General features: G+C 39.9%; 1 protein-coding gene across 4 annotated transcripts in view; it reads right to left on the bottom strand.

Moving 5' to 3' along the window:
• Positions 1-4,102: 4,102 nt before the first annotated feature.
• SMAD1 (SMAD family member 1) overlaps positions 4,103-19,481 on the bottom strand; it is an 83,121-nt gene continuing 67,742 nt past the window's right edge. For all 4 annotated transcript variants that reach the window (XM_070386603.1, XM_070386602.1, XM_070386605.1 and 1 more), the window contains 3 exons: positions 15,687-15,908; positions 9,748-10,004; positions 4,103-5,456 (listed from right to left, as the gene is read on the bottom strand). In XM_070386603.1, coding sequence (XP_070242704.1) covers positions 5,313-5,456; positions 9,748-10,004; positions 15,687-15,908 — 623 coding nt within the window. In that variant the 3' untranslated portion in view covers positions 4,103-5,312. The remainder of the gene's footprint in view (positions 5,457-9,747; positions 10,005-15,686; positions 15,909-19,481) is intronic.

Here is a 19,481-nt window from a genome sequence, read left to right as displayed (position 1 = left end):
GAAGCGACTTAGCAGCAGCAGCAGCAGCATAGTCCATGGGCTTGTAAAGAGTCAGATACGACTGAGCAACTTTCACTTTCAAAATTACTTATAAAAATGATCTAGCTTTAAAAAGTCAAATAATTGCTTAAGTCACATTTGTCGGCAGGTAACAAAAATCTAAATCAAAAGTACATGAAACAGAAGAGGGGATTCTCTACAAATTCTGGTGTGTCCCCGGAGAGCCAAGAACAGGCCTGTGGCAGCACTTGGGAAATCCTAGACCTGGAAACCCAGGTTCCCTGAGAACCCTGTCTCTCTCATTTTTCATCTCCAGCTCAGATAGCACAAGAGATGGCAGCAAGCCACTCCGCTAAGATTTACCATAGCTTCAGCCAGGCACTTCCCTACTTCCAGTCCCTGAACAGGCCCCCACCTGGACCAAGTGATAGTAGCCAGAAGGAATATCACGTTATACTGTATGGAAAACCCCACAATAACCCTGTGGGTTGGAGGCCGGTCTTAGAAATTGGTGGACAGATAGATGCTGGTGTGTTTCAAACACCAGGTAGCTATCATACAGACTTTTACTCTGACTGTTCTCTTGCCTCAAAGTTTCAAAATGCTTCCAGCCTTCCGGGTTCAACCTTAAACACAACTTTTTCTGTAAAACCTTCATTGATCTCCACTCAGCCAAGTCTGAACTCTCTTTTTTTTTTTTTTGAATTTTCTTTGTGCCTCCCTGTGCTTTTTTCATTTTGCCTTATTTTATAGTAAGTTTACATGTTGCAAAATGACAAGAGTAAGAATATAATAAAACGAACTCTACATTTTAAAATCAGACTGGAGTGAAACTAACTCTAGATTTTTAAAATCAGTCTTATGCTACCTAGCTAGGACTGATGCTGAAGCTGAAGCTCCAATACTTTGACCACTTGATGCAAAGAATCAATTCATTGGATAAGATCCTGATGTTGGAAAAGATTGAGGGCAGGAGGAGAAGGGGGTGACAGAGGATAAGATGACTGTGTGGCATCATCGACATAATGGACGTGAGTTTGAGCAAACTCCAGGAGACAGTGAAGGATAGAGAAGCCTGGCCTGCTGCAGTCCATGGGGTCACAGAGTCAGACACAACTCAGCAACTGAACAACAACGATACCTACCTAGGTGACTTTGGACAAGTTATTTCACATCTGAACTAGTTTCTTCATTTATTTATTTTTTAAAAAGTTAAGGAGTCAAGGACACAGTAAACCACATGTTCTTGTGAGGATGGAAGGCATTCTATGGGAACTCTAGACACAGAGCCTGGCTCAGTCGATACTCATGAATTGCTAGTTTTTTCTCTTCCCATTTCCCTTGCTGGGCTCTAAAGTCCTTAAATTCAGAATTTTCCACTGTCCCTATTAAATGGCTTAATGGTAAGTAGGTCTTCATCAAATGTTTGTTGAACTGAATTCCTTTCTGATTGTCTTCTGAGCCAGATTTAACCAGTAATACTAATACTCATGAGAGGTTGACTAAATTGCCCCAATAACCTGTGAGGTAGACTTTATTGCCTCTATTTTTAAAGATGAGAAACCAAGTGCAGAGAAGTTCAGAATTTGCTGGAAGTCCAATCTGTGAAGTAGTGGGGTGAGGCAGTGGCTCCAGGATCCCCCACCTCTGATCATCCCATCTAGTGGTTTCTTAGGGGCAGAAAACACGGCTACCATGAAACACTTCACATTAGTTATTTTTTGTTTGAACTAGTTTACATTTTTTTCCTCGTAATCCAAATAAACGGTTGCTTGACTTTTTTATTCCTTTAATGAAAAACTTCCAGGAGACTTAAAAGCCTCCTATGGCTGATGACATAGGGTTTCTCAGGTGGCACCTAGTGGTAAAGACACATGGGTTTGATCCCTGGGTCAGGAGGATCCCTTGGAAGAGGAAAAGGCAACCCACTCCAGGAGTCTTGCCTGGAGAATCCCAGGGACAAAGAGAAGCCTGGTGGGCGACAGTCCATAGGGTCACAAAGAATTGGACACTACTGAAATGACTCAGCACACACATGGCTGATGAAAATAGTCCTAGGATTTTTCCAAAACTACAAATAATCGCAGTTGAGCATGAAGCGCTGATAGAGGCTCCGTACTGCCAACTCCTAGGGCCCTCGAACACCTGGGAGTTTCACCTGGTAGATTTCCAAGCTGGCTGCCTGCATAGCGACACCACTTGCAAACCTGTCCCAATAGGCAGCCCCAGGAACACAGGAAAGTGAAAAATAGCTGTCCACTAAGAACAAGGGGTTGCAAAGAGTCGGACATGACTGAGCGACTGATCTGAAGAACAAGGTGAGAAACCCTGACCTGAGCTCTTTATTCTTAGACAATTTCCAGTTACCCTTCATTGCTGAAGGCTGATAACTTTGTTCATTTTTCATTTTTTAATTATGTACTTGGCTTTGTCAGGTGTTAGTTGCATCATGCAGGATCTTTCCTTGCAGCGTGCACAATCTCTAGTTGTGGCTTGCAGGCTTTGTTGCTCCATGGCATATAGGATCTTAGCTCCCCAACCAAGGAAGACCTTAACTCCCCAAACAAGGATTGAACCCACATCCCCCGCATTGCAAGGTGGATTCTTAGCCACCGGACCACCAGAGAAGTTTCTCTTTATTATAGCTCACTCATCACCATGGGCTTCCCAAGTGGCACTAGTGGTAAAGAGCCCGCCTGCCAGTGCAGAAGATGTAAGAGATGCGGGTTTGATCCCTGGGTCGGGAAGATACCCTGCAGGAGGGCATGGCAACCCACTCCCATATTCTTGTCTGGAGAATCCATGGACAGAGGAGCCTGGCAGGCTATGGTCCATAGGGTCACAAAGAGTCAGACATTGCTGAAGGGACTTAGCACAAATGCATACCAATCACCATCGGGTATCCAGATCACCTGGGCCAGGAATGACTTAGTAGGTAAGGGGGAAAACAGAGTACAGAAAGGATCCAAGCAAACAGTGACCACATACTTGCATGGCAGCTATGTTTCCAAGGTATAGTCACACGTATTTTTCTTCCAAAAGATCCTCTCCTCACCTTTGCAGTGAGGACACAACAACATTATCTCCATTTTACAGATGAGGGCACAGAGGTTCACAGCAACGAAACAACCCAGCAAAGCACGTATGAACGTGTGTCATGACGGAGGTCTTCCATCTGACTCTCTACACTTACACCATGATGTGTTTGGAGACAGAAAGATGCAGCGGAAATTTCTGCTTGGTCATAGTTTGGAGTAAATGAGGCTGATAAATACCCCGGGGAAAGAGGTATACAAATGTACAGGAGAAGCAGTGGGATCTGTTTGGCCAGGGAAGAATCTGAGTCTCCCCACATTTGTGTCCTTCACAACTCAGCATTTGTAGTGGGGTGGGGCCGAGAGAGAGAATGGGATCAGCCCAGTCCCCAGGAGATGGCAGAGGCAATCATTCTGTCCAGTTGCAATTTCAGTTTTCCTTCCTCCTCCCACATCCTTTCATAGTCACCCTTGCATCCTCATCTGAAATTTAGTAATTGGGACTTCTGGTTGACTGAGAAGTACCCACTAATAACAGCTGCTGCTGAAATTCCTCACATAAAAAAATGCTGTGCATTTAGATCCGCAATTCCAAGTTGAGCAAGTCTGTTTTTTTCTTCACATTTAAAGTTCCTTTATATCCTTTCTTTTCTGATTTAAAGTGACTCTGCTCTTTTTGGGCTTCCCAAGTGGCACAATGGTTAAGATTCTGCCTGCCAACGCAGGAGACCTAGGAGACTGGGGTTCCATCCCTGGGTTGGGAAGATCCCCTGGAGGAGGAAATGGCAACCCACTCCAGTATGCTCGCCTGGAGAATCCCATGGACAGAGGAGCCTGGCGGGCTACAGTCCATGGGGTTGCAGAGAGTCAGACATGATTCAGTGACTGAGCAGACATGCACTGCTCTTTTCATGATTAAGTCTCCCTGCCTCTGCAATTTAGTTTTTTAGTCATTTAGTTATGTTTGGCAAAGAATATTTGAGAAAAATCTCTCAAGAGAGTAGTGAATTTTATGAATCCTAAAATCTTATGTGCGAACAAAGGAAACAACAAATTTTTAATCAAAGTAAGCAATAATGACATGTTTATTTAAAATTTCCAGTAGAGAAAACCCACTAGTTTTGGAATAAAAGTACTCAATGTATGAGAGCGTAAGTGAATATAAAAGATTAGCAGAAGAAAAATAAAACCAAACATAGTACAAAAAAATTTTTTTCAAAGTTTGAAATTGGTTTAAACAGGGATGTTCTTTAAATCCTCCAAATATTTAACAGTTACTAGGTTTGGCAAATAATTCACTTGAAAATTAAAGCCTATTTCTGTACTGTAAACTCCATAAAAACTCCTTATTAAATTCAAGCAACTCCATTCAACTGGTATTGAAATACATAGGCAGTCAATTTCAGAACAGAAGGAATTATTCATTTGCTCTCACAGTTACATGAATTAACCAGCTGCACAACTTTTTTTTTTTTTGGAGAAGATGAGATAGAAGATGCAAAAAAAAAAAGGATAAAATCTCTAAAAAATTGAAACACAGCAAAATTCAGACATTAGTTTGTTTCTTTAAAGCAACAAACTGAATTTTTACAGTATATTCTACATTTGCATTTCCCTCTCCCCCCGCCCCTTCAATACTCCTAAAACCCACTAGTCTAATCAATTCTTAACTTTCAAATATTCTGTACATATATATTTAGCAAAGAGCATTATGTCTAACATTATTCTGACAGCATTATGGTCAGCATACGATTTTAGAAAGATTACTATGTATATCACCAAGATTAACCTTTACTTAAAAAACAAACAAAAACCTTTACTAAACGAATAGTTTTAAAATATTATGAAAACCCACGAAGAGAAGACTCTACGCAGGCTCTAAACCTGATAAAAACACACGTCAGAAAGACTATTAATGCTTAACTTCTGCCAAACGATGACCTTAAAGTGCCAAACACAAAAGACTCTCTTAGGATCGTTTTTCCAATAGGTGATTTGTCCCTGGCTTGGCCTTCTCTCCTTTAACTATACACAAAGTCCTGCTAAAAAGTATGCATTTTAGTTGATTTTACAATCCAATGTTACAATGTAAACTAAACAGGTTCTTGATATCAACAGTATGTTTAGCCCGGGTTTTCAATTTCTGAATCCGATAGTTGGTCACAGAGGTCAAGTATTGTCAAGGCTCCTTTGTCAGTTCAGATGGTTGTCTGACTCGTCCATCCTTCAAGTACATGCAAGGCTCAATAGTTCTCCAGAGGCAGAAGCCTGAGGCGTTTAAGACACAGATGAAATAGGGTTATGAGGTGAGCCCATCTGGGTAAGAACTTTATCCAGCCACTGGAGGGGGCCGTGCAGATGGATCTCGATCCAGCAGGGCGTGCTGGTAACATCCTGGCGGTGGTATTCTGCTCCCCAGCCCTGGAAACAACAGTGGGAGTCATTGAACCTGCTTGACTCAGTGGTTCAACTTACGGAGTAAAAACAGCTCACACAACCGGATGCTCCCATTAAAGATATGGTTCTCTTCACAACACAAATGTGTACACGTGATTTCCAGACAATTATAGCTCCCCAAAGACCATATGTGGATTCCAGATTAAGAAGTACTGGTCTCAGGGGACTTCCCTGGTGGTCCAGTGGTTAATACTCCGCATTTCCATGGTGGGGGGCTCGGGCTGGATCCCTGGTTGGGGAACTTATGATCCCGCATGTTATTCAGTATGGCCAAAAAAAAAAAAAAAGAGTACAAGTCTCGGGGAATGAAAATTTTAAGCTACATTATTAAGTGTCCAACTCAATTGTGTCTGACTCTGTGATCCCAAGGACTGCAGCCCGCCAGGCATTTCTGCCCATGGAATTCTCCAGGTAAGAATACTGGAGTGGGTTGCCATTCCCTTCTCCAGGGAATCTTTCCAACCCGGGGATTGAACCCATGTCTCCTGCACTGCAGACAGATTCTCTACAGCCTGAGCCACCACAGAAGCCCAAAGTACATTACAAGGCTGCTGTAATAGCCACTCTGTAGCTCTCATTTTCATTGTCCATTATGTTACTCATACTGTGATGACAGGGATTGTTAAACTCTTATCATCAAGAAAATAAGAAAAAAAGGCATGCAAGACAAACTGACATTCTGTTTCTCCCTATTCAGCCACTGACAGTTCCTTTGCTAACACAGAGCTCCTGACCTTTTGATCTCTAAGCAAATCTGGCAGGAGCACATAAGTATCCAAAAATCTATTAGTAACACATAACCAGTGACTTCGGAGAAGGCAGTGGCACCCCACTCCAGTACTCTTGCCTGGCAAATCCCATGGACAGAGGAGCCTGGTGGGCTGCAGTCCATGGGGTCGCGGAGTCAGACACGACTGAGCGACTTCACTTTCATGCACTGGAGAAGGAAATGGCAACCCACTCGAGTGTTCTTCCCTGGAGAATCCCAGGGACGGGGGAGCCTGGTGGGCTGCCGTCTATGGGGTCGCACAGAGTCGGACACGACTGAAGTGACTTAGCAGCAGCAGCAGCAGCAACCAGTGACTTGGATTATTTGTACAAAAGGGTAGCTTGCCAGAGACCTTCAGGATTACTGAATTAGGACATGAAAGTTGACAGAAGTCTCTATGAAAAAGAGAAAAATAATTTTGCTATTGCAAACATCAAATCCTTACAGGTGTGGTGGATGAGGGCATATGAGATACTGATAAACCCTTGTTTCCTGAGAGATGTCAGAGAAGGCTGGGTTCTCTTTATCTATCTCAGAAATCTCAAGAAATATATCTGAATATCAGAACTTTCAGAAGAAACTTGAAATATATGAACCGCATAGATATAAACATCCATGCATCTGTAAACATATCACCATACTGCTAACTTTAATGAAAAGGTTAAGTCCATGTTTCCTGCACTAGACAGTAAGTTCTTTGAAGGTAGAGACCAGATCTCACTTATTTTTCTTCTCAAACATCTAGCAGAGTGATCGGCACAAAGCAGAAGCTTTAGAGATGCTTGTTGAGATGAAATGACTTAGAATTTTCACATATGGGGAGTTTACTGTGCAAATAATTTATAAAATACACGCTTAAAGGCCAAAATTGATCATCTTCACAAAATAGTGCAAAATTGGCTCTTAACATTATTAAAATAGTTTCTATCCTTTCTCCAAGATGCTGAGGGAAGAGTATGTAGTGCTTATGCTAATAAAGAACAAGGCTGTACAGTGATCACATTTTTTGTTGCTAATGTAGTAAGTAGCTGCCCTTTATCATGTCAGCAAGAGGTTAAAATGTTTAACTCTCCAAATCCAGCTTCTCAGCCTTGTCCTTTATAGCTTGTATAACCCTTCATTCCAGTATTTATCAATTTATATTATAATTAAACATAGACTAAGCCATCAGAATCTTGAAGCTAGAGACTTTAGGTGTTTTATTATCTTTGTATTGCTATTTTGGAATGGTGCTAAAAAATGTTTGCTGAATGAATGAAATGCTAATCTATTTTTAATGCATATCTTTGATTATAAACACTCTTTATTAGTGTAAAGGTGGTTTTCACTTGTGTAAAAGTAAATAATTAAAAATCTGTAAAAGTAAAATTATTAAAATTGATTGGGTAATCAATAAGAGATAAGTTTGAGAAGAAAGCCAATTGGAGCATTACAGTCGTAAATTCTCTTAGAGTGGTCCTTTGATAGTAATAATGGACTCATCGAAGGACCCCAGTTCCCTAACTACAGCCACCCATTTTAAAGAGAATGAACACGGGGGTCAGGAAGGAATCTCTGGGCCTTAATCACATGACAGAGTAAGAACATGGATCTTCATGTTTTATTATATTTCCTCCCTATCAACAAAAACAATAAACACAATGCTGGCAAGTCATCATCCTAATTTTAAATTCACTTTAGTCAAAATGCTAAGTCAGAAATCAGGGACTTCCCTGTTGGGCCCTGATGTTGGGAAAGACTGAAGGCAGGAGGAGAAGGGGATGACAGAGGATGAGATGGCTGGATGGCATCACCGACTCAATGGACTTGAGTGTGAGCAAACTCCAGGAGACGGAGGACAGGGAAGCCTGCCGAGGTGCAGTCCAAGGGGCTGAAAAATGTCGGACACAACTTAGTGACTGAAGAACTACAACTGGTGGTCCAGTGGTTAAGACTTCGCCTTCCGATGCAGGGGCTATGGGTTCGATCCCCAGTCAGGGAGCCAAGATCCCACATGACTTGTGACCCAAAAAACCAAATGATAAAACAGAAGTAATACTAACAAATTCAATACAGATGTTTAAAATGGTTCAAAAAAAAAAAAAAAACCTTTAAAAAGTTAAAAAAAAATTAAACCATGCATATTAATAATGGATGAGAAAGCTCTTTGTGGTCTCCTAGGTATACAGCATATAGGAAAACCTCTCTAAAAGGTAGAAAATCTCCTTTAATATTTGAAAGGTACCAGACTTGGCTATAAGAAACTGCTGAATTATGTTTCAAGAAAACAAACACTAAGACAACACAGTGAAACTCTCCTAACATGACTCAGAGAAGTAGGGAAAAAATGATTTTCAGGGAAAGTTATCTTTGATGTAAAGGATGATTAACAAAGTAAGGTTCTGAAATTATCCTCTGTAATAAATTCATCACAGAACAGGTCTAACAACAAGTTCAGTGAGCTTCTGAGGAGAGGACATGAAAGGTGATTGCCTCGCCCAAATATATAATTAGTTTTGCTACTCAGGGTAACAGAGGAGGAAAGTCTATGTTTGAGAATTCAGAGACAAGTCAGCCACAGTAAGTTGCTGGTGGTGGTTTAGCTGCCAAGTTGTGTCCGACTCTCCTGTGACTCCATGGACTGAAGCCTGGCAGGCTCCTCCGTCCGTGGGATTTTCCAAGCAAGAACACTGGGGTGGGTTGTCATTTCCCTCTCCAGGGGATCTTCCTGACCTAGGGACCGAACCTACGTCTCCTGTGTTGCACATGGATTCTTTACTGAGCCACCTACTGACTTATAAATTTAATCGTATATTTGAACTATTTTTTATACTTTGATGGCATCTTAAAATTTTTACTTCTCAGTGGCAGAAGAAGAGGCAGCAAAGAGGTCACTTCTAGTGAACAATGTCTGTAACCTTGACCCTCCTCAAACCTAACAGCACAATCTTAGTGCTAAGGCAAGGGCCTTATTAAACTCTTGAATTATAACAAAATCACAAGCTTTGCTGGAACCACTAAAAAATATCCTGGACCAATCAAAAATAAATCCTAGTGTGGCAAACTTTCACTTTCAAAAAAACCTTTGACTCTACAAAAAAATCACTTGCTTACTGTTGAAACAAAAGTACCAAGTGTTTATCATCACAAAAATACTAACAAATATAGAATTAAAAAAAAGAGGGTTGTGCTTACAGGATTGATCTCATAAGACAACCATGCATTTAGAGTATATATGTTATATATATATAACATATTCTAATAATATTACAATAGATAAAATAGCACTATTCAAATAAGGAAAAGTTTTTAAAAACCTGCTATTATTAACATTTAACACAAACACTCCTACATTCCAATGATATTTTCCCAATAGTTAACCTCTTATTAAAGGTTAAAATGGCTAGATAATAAGTTGGTGTCTACAGACATATATCAAGAGGATACAGATCTACATATAATGCAGAAGTGCATTAAACCCTGACCAGAGGAACCAGAACCACTTACCTTCACAAAGCTCATGCGAATAGTGCACATTTTTGTGAGCTCATAGACCGTCTCGAAGCCGTGGTTCACAGACTGTGCCAGTAACTGAGCAAACTCTTGGTTATTAAAAATTTTCAAACTACACCCACTCGGGATCTTGCAAACGGTAGTGGGATGAAATCCGTGATGGTAGTTGCAGTTCCGACTTTGCACAAAAATACTACTGTCACTGAGGCACTCGGCATATACCTCGCCTCCGACATAATAAAGATGAACTCCTGCAGGAAGACAAGCATAGAGTGTGGTTATTATTGTTTTTCACAGCTGACAAGCATCGCGGTAGCTTCAGAATGTAAATTTACACGGTTATTAGATAAACATTCCCTAAGTCTTACACAATTGATAAAATCTTAGTTAACGATATCAGTTAATATAAAGCCCGTATGCCAACATGCCTGTCTAGACAATTTCGAGAAAATATTTAATAACACAGCAAAGTGTGTTAACTTAAAAATCAGTTAACAGAGGACAGCAATTTCATTTTCAAAAGCATTTAATGCCCTATTTGGCCATGGATTGAGAGCACAGTCTCACTTACAAAATATAGCATAAGAAAGCTGGACTTGATTATGGGATCCTACACATATTCATCACATAAGCTCTCTCGTGTTTATTTTGCAGCTAAGCTGTTCAAAAACTTTTAGGGTAAGGAAAGGGAGGATCAAGAGGAGTAAAGGAACCAGAAAACCACAGGTGGAGGAAGTATTGCTGAGAGCGGAAAGAAGGAAAGGTCCAGGGAAAACAGCCCAGAAAAAATAATTCCGTGTAGAATATGATCTCGCTGAATTATCATCTGCTCCAAACTTCTTCCGGTGAGATCTTGAGTGCCAGGAGTGTAGGAAATTGATCTTATCCAATCCTTAAAAAAAAAATGAAAGGGGGGAAAAAAAACCCACCCTGACAAAGCCCCATAGCATTCCAGGCCACCCAGCAAACAAGAGTCCCATCCCATGTGGCCTTCAACAATGGACCTTGCAGGTAACTCTGGCAAGGCTTAGTCAGTGCTAAAGCTATTGTCTCATCCAAAATACTGTGTGCTGTGTTTATAAGTATACACAATGGCTAAGGTTCCTGTAACAATTAAACCGCCGCTGGAGCAGAAGCCCATTTTTCTGTCTGATGTAGAGAAAACAATTTGAGGGTGTGTGTTTGTTTTTTTACTTTTTCCTGATTATAAAAATGAGGAATTTTCATTTTAGAAAATTTAGAAAGTGAAGCAAAATATAAGGAAGCAGAACACATGATCACTCCTTTAGCGGCCCAGAGGTAATAACTATGAATACACATCATTGTGGGTCTTGGGTATCACCAAACTTTCTTTGCAAACATTTAACACATTTCCATGACTGAATAAATACAACAATTTATTTAAAGGATTGTCCCATTACTGGACCATTCTGTCAATGCCAATTTTCTGTTATAACAATGCCATGATCAATGTTGCCGCATAATTCTTGATAATATTCTTAAGAGAGACTCCTGAAAGTTAAGTCATTGGATCGAAGGCTTTTGATTCACTTTGCCAGAGTGCAATTATCAATTTGCAAGTCTCCAGCAGTAGATGTGCGCCTTTCTTATTTCACCCATGCCAGTACTGAGTCTGAGTTTCAAACACAACAAAACTCCCCTAATTTATAGCTGGAAAACAATATTGTTTTAATTTGCACTGAGTCTCGATAGTGCTGCTCTGCTTACTCACCATCTGTGTTTCTCTTGTGGATTTACTGTTCATATTTCTTACCTATTTATCCCATTGGAGTTCCAGTATTTTAGTATTTTTTATGAGCTGCACACATAGGAAAGATATAAATAATTTATTTCCTATTTGTTTCCCTGCTAGTCCTTTGTCTTTTTTGTTCATGCTACTGTTTTTCTTTAACCCACAGAAGTTTGAAATTTCTAAGCAGACAAATCTCTTGGAAACTCTTCTATTGCTTTTTACGCTTAGCAAATCTCTGCCTCTCTGATCAGTTTATTTTCTTCAAACTTTTCAATAGCTTTCCATAAAATAATTCAACTCATTAGTCTACCTGCATGTGTGGAATGAGGTCAGGATTCGAACTCTTAGCCTCCCTGCAAAGCTAACTTTGTTATTACAGGACCATTGAAACAGTCTACCAATTTGTTTTGTTTCATTTAACACACATTAAACTTTTATATATAGTCCAGTCTGAATTTATTGTATTCTATTGCTTTGTCTACACATTGATTTAACTGTAGCTTCATAATCTTTTATTAACCCCCACCTCAAGATTCTTTTCTTTACTCCTTCAATGAAAAATATAGCTATTTTCACTAACGTATACCCAGGGATCCAACCCGAGTCTCTGAAATTGCAGGCAGATTCTTTACCATCTGAGTCACCAGGGAAGCCTCTTTAATGCATACTTCCAGATAATATGCAGAATATACATCTTCCAACTTTCAAAAAACATCACACTGTAATTCTGACATGGATTGTTTTAAACTATGAATTAAATTAGGAAAAATTAGAATATCCTTATAATGCTCTCACCATATTAAGTCTTCTCTTTTAGGAACATTGACTGCCATTTATTTATTCAAATTTTCTTTCTCAGTTAAATCTGGTTTTCTTTATATAATTCTCATATATCGCTGGTTCAGGTTATTTATGCATTCTGTTGCTACTGAAAATGTGATTTTTTTTCCTCTCCATTATATTTTTCTAACTAGTTATTGCCAGATTAAAGAGAACTGACATACAATTTCTAAAAATAGATTCTTTAGTAGTTTCTAGATAAACAATCCTATCATTTTACTAGACACAATCACTGTAAGTAATTTTGAATGAGTAAAAATGGAAGGACACTCATAAGTTTTTGGTATGACTGAAAATTAACAAAAATTTCCTGGAAAGTAATTTGGCAAAATACATGAAGAATTTTTGGCCTTCTAATTTCACTTCAAGAGCCGATCCCAAGAATATTATCGTTTAATATCAATTAATCATTTCATCTACAAATAATGATAATTTTGGCTTATTTCCATTATTTATAAATCTTCATTTGAGTGCTTCTAGTCAAGGCATCTGGAACAATTTTAGCAGCATCCCCAGAATCCGTGTTTTCTTCCGAATTGTCATTAGCAATGTTCCAGAGTACAATGGCTTTTTACTACTGTGCAGTAACGGTCAACTTTAGAACAGAATTAAAAATATGTTCCTCTGTCCCAAATGTATGCAAAACTGGGTTTATATATAGTTCCAGGGGTTTACAGACCACAGGAAGGTATCTATATGCTATGAACCTAAGTTCTGGCATTCTATCATTAAATGTGTAGTTTAGATTTTTTTTTTTTTTGCCTTAACCATACTAAGAAACTATCTATCAATTCCTGCTTTATGAGGAGTTATTCTTGTTTCCAGGATTAAATGCTCAACTGCATCTCCAATGTCTTTTAAGGATCTATTAAATAACCTTTTAATTTGGTTTAAATTTCACAAGAGGTCATTTAAAAAGTTTTTACTCTGGAAATAATTTCAAACATATAGGCACAGAACAAACAACAAAGAAAAGCAGAACAAAGAACACCCATAGAACCATTATCCAGATTCATCTGTTGTGACAATTTGCTCCATATGTTCACCATGGGTACCGCCCTCCGTCTATTCTTCCACACACACCCTCATACACACACATGTGTATATATTCTGACACAGGACTCTCAGATGGATAGACAGCTCTCTCTATTGATCTATAAATATAAAAGACATATATAATTTCTTCTTGAAACATTTCACGATGGTCCTTTACCCCTAAATACTTAAGTGTGTATTTCCTAAAATCAGGAGTTTTCTCTTACAAGCCACAGTACAGTTAGCAACGCCAGTGCACTTAACATCGATACACCACGTCTATCCTTTCTACCACTCAAATTCTAACTTTGTCTGCTAACCCCAATAATAATCTTTGTAGTATTTTTTTTCCCCTGTCTGGTACAGGATTATGTCCAGGGTCAGATTACTACAGAGCTGTGGTATCTCATTAGCCTCTTTTAGTTTGGAATATTTTCACATTTTTGTCTTTTGACATTGATATTTTGGAAGAATACAGTCCCTCCTCACCCTTTTTAATAGAATGTGCCTCATCTGTGGTTTGTCTGAAGGTACCCTGTGATTAGATTCAGATTTGCATTCTCAATGGGGATTCTCTGTAGGTGCTGTTACCTCCTCATCAGGGTACCACAGCTGCAGACATAATGATAGCCACCTGTCTCTCACTGGTGATGGTCATTTTGATCACCTAGTCAAGTTGTTCTCCAATTTCTCCAGGATACAATAACTGATTTTTACTCTCCCTTGTAAGTAACAGGCAGTCTATGAGGAGACACTTAAAAATCATATAAATAGCCCGATTCTCACTAAAAAATTCTCTCTATACTTATCATCCATTGATGATTCTTGCCTGATGGGCTGCAAAATGGAGACTTTCCACCAACTCACACTATATTTAGCCATCAGCCTTCGCCATTCATTTACTTACCTGTTATCGGTATGGACTTATGAATTACTATTGTTCTCCAGTGGTTTAAAACTCATCACTGTATTTAATTATTTCAGTGTTTCAATTATCCAAGCTGGCAGTGGAAATCACTCCAAGTTGGCTCCTGTGACATGCCTCCATCGGGCATAAGTATTTCTTTACTTTCAGACGTAACAAAACATTCTACGCTTATCTTGTGCCCACCTGTTCCAGCCTTGAAGTCAGCCCTTTCTCCAAAGTCTGGGTTCCTCTCTAGCAGCATGGCGTCAAGAAATGATGATCTGATCACTGTATGTGCTTACTACTGCTGGGTATCTTTGCCTCTTGACCCTTTCAGCATATGAATCGAAAACTATATGCATACAGATCGAACCCAATAGATAATCAGAAACTATATGTACGCAGAAACACATCTATTGGATTGGTCCAAAAGTTCGTTCGGCTTTTTCTGTAACATGGAAAAAAATCCGCACTTTTAGGCCAACCCAATACATAGGCCTTCATACACACACATATACCGGAGACCACAAACATGCATGCACACACACACATACACACTACTAAAATCATAACTTCACACTAAAACTTCCACAGGGTTTATTGTTACCCTCCTCCACACCTGTATGTCTCTTATACCACAGTGAAAACCCAGGTTCCCCACAGCATCCACATTTAGTCATTTGCTTAATTTTACAATATGAATACATCTTAAAGTTTCATAACTGTTTCCTTCATTCTGCCACTAAATAATCAAGAGCACTCAAAAGGGTTCAGGATATGTTTGTTGGCACTCTCCCTTACCTGGTCCAGGCCAAGGATATGCAAATGCCATGTTAGTCGCTCAGTTGTGTCCGACTCTTTGCAACCCCATGGACTGCAACTCACCAGGCTCTTTTGTCCATGGGATTTCCCAGGCAAGAATACTGGAGAGGGCTGCCATTTCCTACTCCAGGGGATCTTCCCAACCCTGGGATTGAACCCAGGTCTCCTGAATTACTACTATATTCATAAGTTATCTTGAAGTTTTTTTTCCCAGTGAGTTAATGTATTCCACTTGAAATACATTAGCGTTTACTTCTTTGCATTTGCTTTTAGTTTTAGGTTGTAAAGAATTTTTAACAGCTATTTCATTCTGCAGCAAAACATATGATAGAATAGTATCCCCAAATAGCAAATCACAATTTCAACTAATTAAATAATAATTATGAGTCCGTAGACCACAAAAATCACTGACTGGGAAATGAAGAACTTCCTGACGACACAAATTGAAAAAAGTATTTACAAACTGAAGCAGGCGTATATTATCTGGTGTTGGCTCCAGAATGACTGCCGGTCAGTTCTGGGGGAAGTAGAACGCGACAGACAGACCGTTCAAGAGAAGCTCCAGCGAAGGCTCACCTTTCCCGATGTGCCGCCTCGTGTTTTCGATGGTGGAATTCCGGTTAACGTTGGAGAGCAGCCCGAGGCAGAAGCGGTTCTTGTTGTTGGAAGGATCGGTGAAACCATCCACCAACACGCTCGTGGAGGAGGCATGGAACGCTTCGCCCACACGATTGTTGAGCTCATAGTAGACAATAGAGCACCAGTGTTTCGGCTCCTCATAGGCAACCGCCTGAACATCTGTAAGAAAGGAAAGCTTAGAGTCACCCATGGGGAGTGCCCCGGGCGTTCGAAAACTGAGACTGCGGCGTAAAGTTGGCGCAGGGTCATGGAATGAAGATGTGACACAGCCACCACTATTATCAGGTACAGAGTTTATCTCTGATCTCGGGAGCAGGGACTCCTTGCTAAGTGGGGCATTCACCTTCCATTGGAAGATAATTTTCTCTGATGGCTATCGGATCAACAAGACGGCAGCTAAGCACGCCAGCAGTTATGTGCTGGACACTCCCAGGACACTGCTGGCTCTATAATTTGCCAAAATGGAAATGACCCCACCACTGACCCTGGCTCACCATCTAAAGAAAGGCAACAAGTGGCAAGTGAAAAAAACAAGTGGGGAGAGAACAATAGAGGACAGGAAATATGCCAGAGGTGCTGGCACAAAAAAGGAATGACTCTGGACAATGCCTCAGTATGCCGATGCTTTTCCAAAGCAATGAAAAATCAGTTTCTAATTATTGATAAAAAGTTACTTGACTTCACGTTGCCAGTAACTCTCACAGCCTTGCTCCAGTCCTCAAACTCAGGAAGAAATCCTGCCAGCTGGCCATTCTTCCTGGATGAATCATATCTCTCTCACCCAGATTTCATGCTAACTTCCTTATATTTGCTTTAAGTCATGCAGAGCAGGTGTGTTTTGTCTCTCCATTCCCAGAATGGGCCAACAATGGAAATTACCCAACTTTACTGACAGGATGCAGCTTGTTAAGTCAAATCTCTTAAGACTAACAAATCTCCAAACAGAACATGCTTCTAAACATTTGCAACTAAAAGGTTCTAAAGATAAGTTCCTTCTGCAGTAAAACCTCTTATATCACTGCTTTTAGAGATTCCAGGAATACAAACCATATATTTCCACTGTGCCAATATGTAATGATCTGAAGTTTTTATGAAGCCTGGAGTATACAATCACTTAAAAAAAAAGAAAGAAAATCCATGTTGGAAGCATGAACTCTGTTAAAGGAGAACGACCTCTGTGTTCTGAACATCAACCTCCATGAATATTAAAACACCCTTTACTTTAGAATACGGTAAAGAAATTAAGAAAAATAATCATTAAAAAATCCATCCATACATTCGCTGCTTTATACACTTAAGCAGGTGAGTTGAAAACAAACACCATCTTCCATGATTGCTAAGTGTCATCCCATGTCAATCAGCTATTATGTCAATCAGCAAGGTTCTTTCAGATTTACAGGGGCCAAATCTTAAAGAAGGCTGCAACGTCATTAAGAGAAGGCTTTAATCAGCTACCAGGATCATTCAAAGTACTATTCATCTAGCTTGGAGACTGACAATTTTTTTCTGTAAAAGGCCAGTAAGGTCTTAGAGGCCACACAATCTCTATGGCCGCTATTCAACTGTGCCCTAGCTGTGCAAAAACATCCACAGATAATATGTAATGAATAAACATGGCTACGTCCCAATAAAGCTTTATTTATAAAATAGGCAGCAGGCTGACGTGGCCTGTGGGCTGCAGTGTGCTGACCCCCTGCTCCAGGAAAACCACCAAGGTTCAACAAAGCCAGCAGTCCTTAGAAAAACATTAATGGTAAACTTACTTTCTAATGGGGAAGCAATTTTTAGCCATTTAAAGGAAAAATCTGAAAGCCAATTAAAGGTCTGTTTTCTGAAATCAGACACTTTGGCTTAACAACCATGGCTGCTAGTCCACATGCTCGTAACCGTTTCAGGCTATGCCCATTCCCTTCTGTTCCCCAAATACACATTCCAAAGGTGTGTGAGATAGTTATTTTCCCCAACCAGAATCTTGGTCAGCTCATATGTTTGAGAGGATGCTTTACAGATTATCAAAATCCAGAGTCAGTAAAAAAACACATAGCCAATAAAAAAGATATAAGAAATGTTTACACATTAAAAAGGTGTAACTTCCAATTTATTTAACTTCCACTGAACATTGAAGTAAAGTTCTCTGAATTCATCATCAACTGCGAAAACCTTAAAAAAAATATCAGCGACTTCTGACAAAGTCTGAGGTTATTTCCAGTCCTTTACTTTAAAAAGTGCTAATTCTCACTGGTCAAAGCAAACACCCTCTTCCAACAACACAAGAGAAGACTCTACACATGGACATCACCAGATGGTCAACACCAAAATCAGATTTATTGTATTCTTTGCAGCCAAAGATGGAGAAGCTCTATACAGTCAGCAAAAACAAGACCGGGAGCTCACTGTGGCTCAGATCATCAACACCTTATTGCCAAACTCAGACTTAAATTGAAGAAAGTAGGGAAAACCACTAGACCATTCACATATGACCTAAATCAAATTCCTTATGATTATACAGTGGAAGTGAGAAACAGATTTAAGGGACTAGATCTGATAGACAGAGTGCCTGATGAACTATGGACGGAGGTTTGTGACACTGTACAGGAGACAGGGATAAGACCATCCCCATGGAAAAGAAATGCAAAAAAGCAAAATGGCTGTCTGGGGAGGCCTTATAAATAGCTGTGAAAAGAAGAGAAGCAAAAAGCAAAGGAGAAAAGGAAAGATATAAGCATCTGAATACAGAGTTCCAAAGAATAGCAAGGAGAGATAAGAAAGCCTTCCTCAGTGATCAATGCAAAGAAATAGAGGAAAACAACAGAAGGGGAAAGACTAGAGATCTCTTCAAGAAAATTAGAGATACCAAGGGAACATTTCATGCAAAGATGGGCTCGATAAAGGACAGAAATGGTATGGACCTAACAGAAGCAGAAGATATTAAGAAGAGGTGGCAAGAATACACAGAAGAACTGTACAAAAAAGATCTTCACAACACAGATAATCACGATGGTGTGATCCTCACCTACAAGCCAGACATTCTGGAATGTGAAGTTAAGTGGGCCTTAGAAAGCATCATTACAAACAAAGCTAGTGGAGGTGATGGAATTCCAGTTGAGCTATTTCAAATCCTGAAAGATGATGCTGTGAAAGTGCTGCACTCAATATGCCAGCAAATTTGGAAAACTCAGCAGTGGCCACAGGACTGGAAAAGGTCAGTTTTCAGTCCAATCCCAAAGAAAGGCAATGCTCAAACTACCACACAATTGCACTCATCTCACACACTAGTAAAGTAATGCTCAAAATTCTCCAAGCCAGGCTTCAGCAATATGTGAACTGTGAACTTCCAGATGTTCAAGCTGGTTTTAGAAAAGGCAGAGGAACTGGAGATCAAATTGCCAACATCCGCTGGATCATGGAAAAAGCAAGAGAGTTCCAGAAAAGCACCTATTTCTGCTTTATTGACTATGCCAAAGCCTTTGACTGTGTGGATCACAATAAACTGTGGAAAATTCTGAAAGAGATGGGAATACCAGACCACCTGACCTGCCTCTTGAGAAACCTGTATGTAGGTCAGGAGCAACAGTTAGAACTGGACATGGAACAACAGACTGGTTCCAAATAGGAAAAGGAGTATGTCAAAGCTGTATACTGTCACCCTGCTTATTTAACTTATATGCAGAGTACATCATGAGAAACGCTAGGCTGGAAGAAGCACAAGCTGGAATCAAGATTACTGGGAGA

This window comes from Bos mutus, chromosome 17, assembly GCF_027580195.1.
Source record: "Bos mutus isolate GX-2022 chromosome 17, NWIPB_WYAK_1.1, whole genome shotgun sequence".
In the NCBI taxonomy this organism is placed as follows: Eukaryota; Metazoa; Chordata; class Mammalia; order Artiodactyla; family Bovidae; genus Bos; species Bos mutus.
This window is presented reverse-complemented; position numbering and strand designations above follow the sequence as displayed.